Source organism: Euprymna scolopes, chromosome 32, assembly GCF_053919585.1.
Source record: "Euprymna scolopes isolate OS-2025 chromosome 32, ASM5391958v1, whole genome shotgun sequence".
Classification (NCBI taxonomy): domain Eukaryota; kingdom Metazoa; phylum Mollusca; class Cephalopoda; order Sepiida; family Sepiolidae; genus Euprymna; species Euprymna scolopes.
Genome location: NC_136513.1, coordinates 55,923,929 through 55,927,696, shown reverse-complemented (window position 1 = coordinate 55,927,696; position 3,768 = coordinate 55,923,929). Strand labels below are relative to the sequence as shown.

The following is a 3,768-nucleotide window of genomic DNA, read 5'->3' as shown; positions in this document are numbered from 1 at the left end:
TTTATACCATACACACTACCTAAATATTGACTCTTTCAACAATTGTTTCGGCAGCATTCCATTTCAATTCCACACACACCCGCAGAGTAATTTCGCAACAATGCCACCCAAAAAAATCAGCTCGGAAGGCGCACGAAAGCAGCGACTACTGTTAGGAACATCAGAGCAAGCCTAGACTACGATGAAGTAGAATTATTACGTTCTCGCGAAGCACAGCGCATGTCTCAGACCAGATCTTCTGAAACACTTACTCAACGGACTTATCGTTTATCTAGACATGCTGCAGCCATGGCTCAACTACGTTCTTCACAAACTGCAGAGATTCAGGCCAACCGTAGAGCAGCCAATGCTGCAAGTACCTCTTCTGCAAGGGCCAACGAATCTACAGAAAGGACAGCTCGGCGGAGAGCAGCTAACGCAGCCTCCACAGCTTCAGCACGAGCTGCTGAATCTACTGAAGCGAGGGTCAGACGACTTGCCCGAGATAACACATCCAGAGCCGCCATTCGGTCATCTCAGCCACCAGAAGCTCGAAGGATACGAGTTCAGGCTGTTACTCGGAGATTTCATGCCTCTCGCGGCAACATATGCCCTTCACCGGATTTTTGGTTACGCAAAGCATTGAACTATGACGCCAACTATGACTTCTCTACCCGGCAGGATCTTAGCATTGGTTCGATGAATTGCATATGTTCATTCTGCAAAGCTAAAAAATGGCCGGCAGAACCTCCAAGCCTATGCTGCTCTTCGGGTAAAGTTAAACTACCATCCCTACAGACTTTACCTCAACCACTGCGAGACCTACTTTTGGGCATGACTGATGAATCTAAATATTTTCGGAAATCCATTCGACTTTTCAACTGCTACTTCCAAATGACATCATTTGGTGCAAACATTGTCCGTGAAAGCGGCTGGAATCCCGCATTTAAGGTGCAAGGCCAAGTCTACCATCTAATAGGGTCCCTTTTACCTGATGAGACCGTACAACCATCATTTTTACAACTCTACTTCGTAAGTGACTACGTCCAACAAGCTGAAAACCGACTAGCTATTACAGCCGAGACAAACGACAGTTCGGATCGACGACAACTCAGTATTGTTTTGCAGCTTCAAGACATGCTCCACCAAACGAACCCATATATTCAAAGTTTCAAGTATGCACTACAGAATGTTCCTCTGCCTAATTTTTCCATCGTTATTAACGCAGACAAACGTCCTACAGGAGAACATGAGCGTCGCTTCAATGCTCCCACTTGCAACGAGGTTTCTGCAGTCATCCAGGGTGAGCACAACAACAAACGCGACATAGTTATTCATACTAGGGGTGGACGTCTACAGCGAATACATGAAATGCATCGATCATACGACGCACTACAATATCCCCTACTATTTCCTTACGGTGACGATGGATACCATTTTCACATACCATGTCAACAAAACTTGGGACAAACGACCATCAATCCCAAAACTATTACATGCAGAGCATATTACGCATACAGACTGACGGTTCGCGACGACGATTTCAACACTCTCCTTCGGAGTGGACCTCTTCTGCAACAATACATAGTCGACATGGCAGCAAAAATGGAATCTGAAAGGCTCCTATATATTCGGGTTCACCAAAAACAGCTTCGGTCGTCTTCATACATACATCTGCACGATGGCATGAGAAATGAAACTGACCCTAACACTGTTGGAAAACTGACAATTCTTCCGTCCACATACATCGGTGGCCCGCGTTATATGCATGCCCGCACACAAGACGCAATGACGTACGTCCGCTATTATGGCCGACCGGATTTGTTTATTACCTTCACCTGCAATCCATCATGGGAAGAAATACGAGATGAACTGTTTCTGGGTCAAGAACACTACGACCGACCTGATCTCATTGCCCGTGTTTTCCGGCTTAAATTGTGCAAACTCATGGATCTTATAGTCAAGGGTGAAGTCTACGGCCGAGTAAGGTGCCACATATTCACTGTAGAGTGGCAAAAAAGAGGCCTTCCGCATGCCCATATCTTAATCTGGCTGTGTGAACGGATTCAATCCACTGATATTGACAAAATTATCTCAGCCGAGATTCCCGATCCTGGATTAGACCCACAGCTTTACGAAATTGTCAAAGCAACGATGGTTCATGGACCCTGTGGTCCTGACCAGAAAGCTCAATCATGCTGTAAAAAGAAATCGGTGTGCGCTTGCGGCTACCCACGGAGATTTGTCAATGCAACACAAACAGGAGGTGATGGTTACCCACTTTACAGGCGACGGAGTCCAGGTGATGGCGGCCATACGATGATAGTCGGTCGGAGCACTGTTGATAACCGATGGATAGTACCGTACTGTCCCTTGCTGACGAAAATTTTCCAATCGCACATCAATGTGGAGTTCTGTCACTCAGTGAAATCCATTAAATATATCTGCAAATACATCAACAAGGGAAGCGATGCTGCAGCGTTTGCTGTTCAGCGCGACGGTTCTCGAGACGAGCCATCTGCTCATGTCATTGGACGTTTCCTGTGTTGCGGTGAAGGTGTATGGCATTTTTACTCATTTCCCTTGCACCAAAGATATCCTGCAGTTATACAACTCGCTGTTCACCTTGAAAATGGGCAAAGAGTTTACTTTTCTGCCGGCACTGCTAATCAGGTGGTGGAGCATCCACCAGAAACTACGCTTACTGCCTTCTTCAAACTATGCGGCCATGATGAGTTTGCAAAGACGCTTTTGTATCCACAGATCCCTTCCTACTACACTTGGAATAACAAACAGTGGACTCGCAGGAAGTGTGGAGACCCTGTCGATGGCTTCCCAGGGGTTAAATATGATTCCTGTCTCGGGCGAGTTTACACAGTGCCACCACGTCAACATGAGTGCTTCCATCTTCGTCTTCTCCTTCACGAAGTCCGTGGCCCTATAAGTTTTGATGACATAAAAACTGTCGATGGCGTCCTGTGTGAAACCTTCCGTGATGCATGCTCCCAGTTGGGACTACTTGAAAACGATTCTCAGTGGGATGCCGCCATGACAGAAGGAAGTCTATTCAAATCTCCCCATGCTCTACGGTCGCTCTTTGCAATTATGATAGTATGGTGTGACTTGAGCGATCCAAAACATCTATGGATGAAATTTCGTAACTTCATGACCGAAGACATTTCCAGAAGAGCCCAACTTGAGAATACATCGGTGGAGCAAGACTACTCCCAAGTGATTTACAATGAAGGGCTAATTTGCCTCGAAAACCTCCTTTTGGAAATTGGTGGTTCCACTTTACCATCATATGGCCTACCTGCCCCCATCTGCCATGAAGGGAATAGTTTGAGCCTAAATTTACTGCGTGAAATATGCTACTCACCTACAGAACTTAATGCGTACATTGCTGAGAATGAGCCTAAACTGTTGCCTGAACAACTGAACGTCTACCATATGATCAATGAAAATGTTCAACAGAACCGTGGAGGAATATTTTTCTTGGACGCACCTGGTGGCACAGGAAAAACCTTTGTCACCAAATTAATACTTGCCCATGTGCGACGGAGTGGAGCTGTCGCTATAGCTGTTGCAACCTCTGGAATTGCTGCAACTTTACTCCCTGATGGCAGAACGGCACATTCAGCTTTAAAATTGCCCATCAACTACACACAAACTGAATTCCCAACATGCAACATCGAAAAGAATTCGGATAAAGCTGTTTTGTTACGCAGATGCAAACTCATCGTATGGGATGAATGCACGATGGCGCACAAAGTTGCGTTGGAAGCATTG

The 3,768-nt window shown here is 46.0% G+C and overlaps 1 protein-coding gene across 1 annotated transcript in view; it reads left to right on the top strand.

Moving 5' to 3' along the window:
• The first annotated feature begins 219 nt into the window (after window positions 1-219).
• Window positions 220-3,768, top strand: part of LOC145256145 (uncharacterized) — a 4,545-nt gene continuing 996 nt past the window's right edge. The window contains exon 1 of the mRNA XM_080114731.1: window positions 220-3,768. This exon is cut by the window's right edge and continues 996 nt beyond it. Coding sequence (XP_079970857.1) covers window positions 220-3,768 — 3,549 coding nt within the window.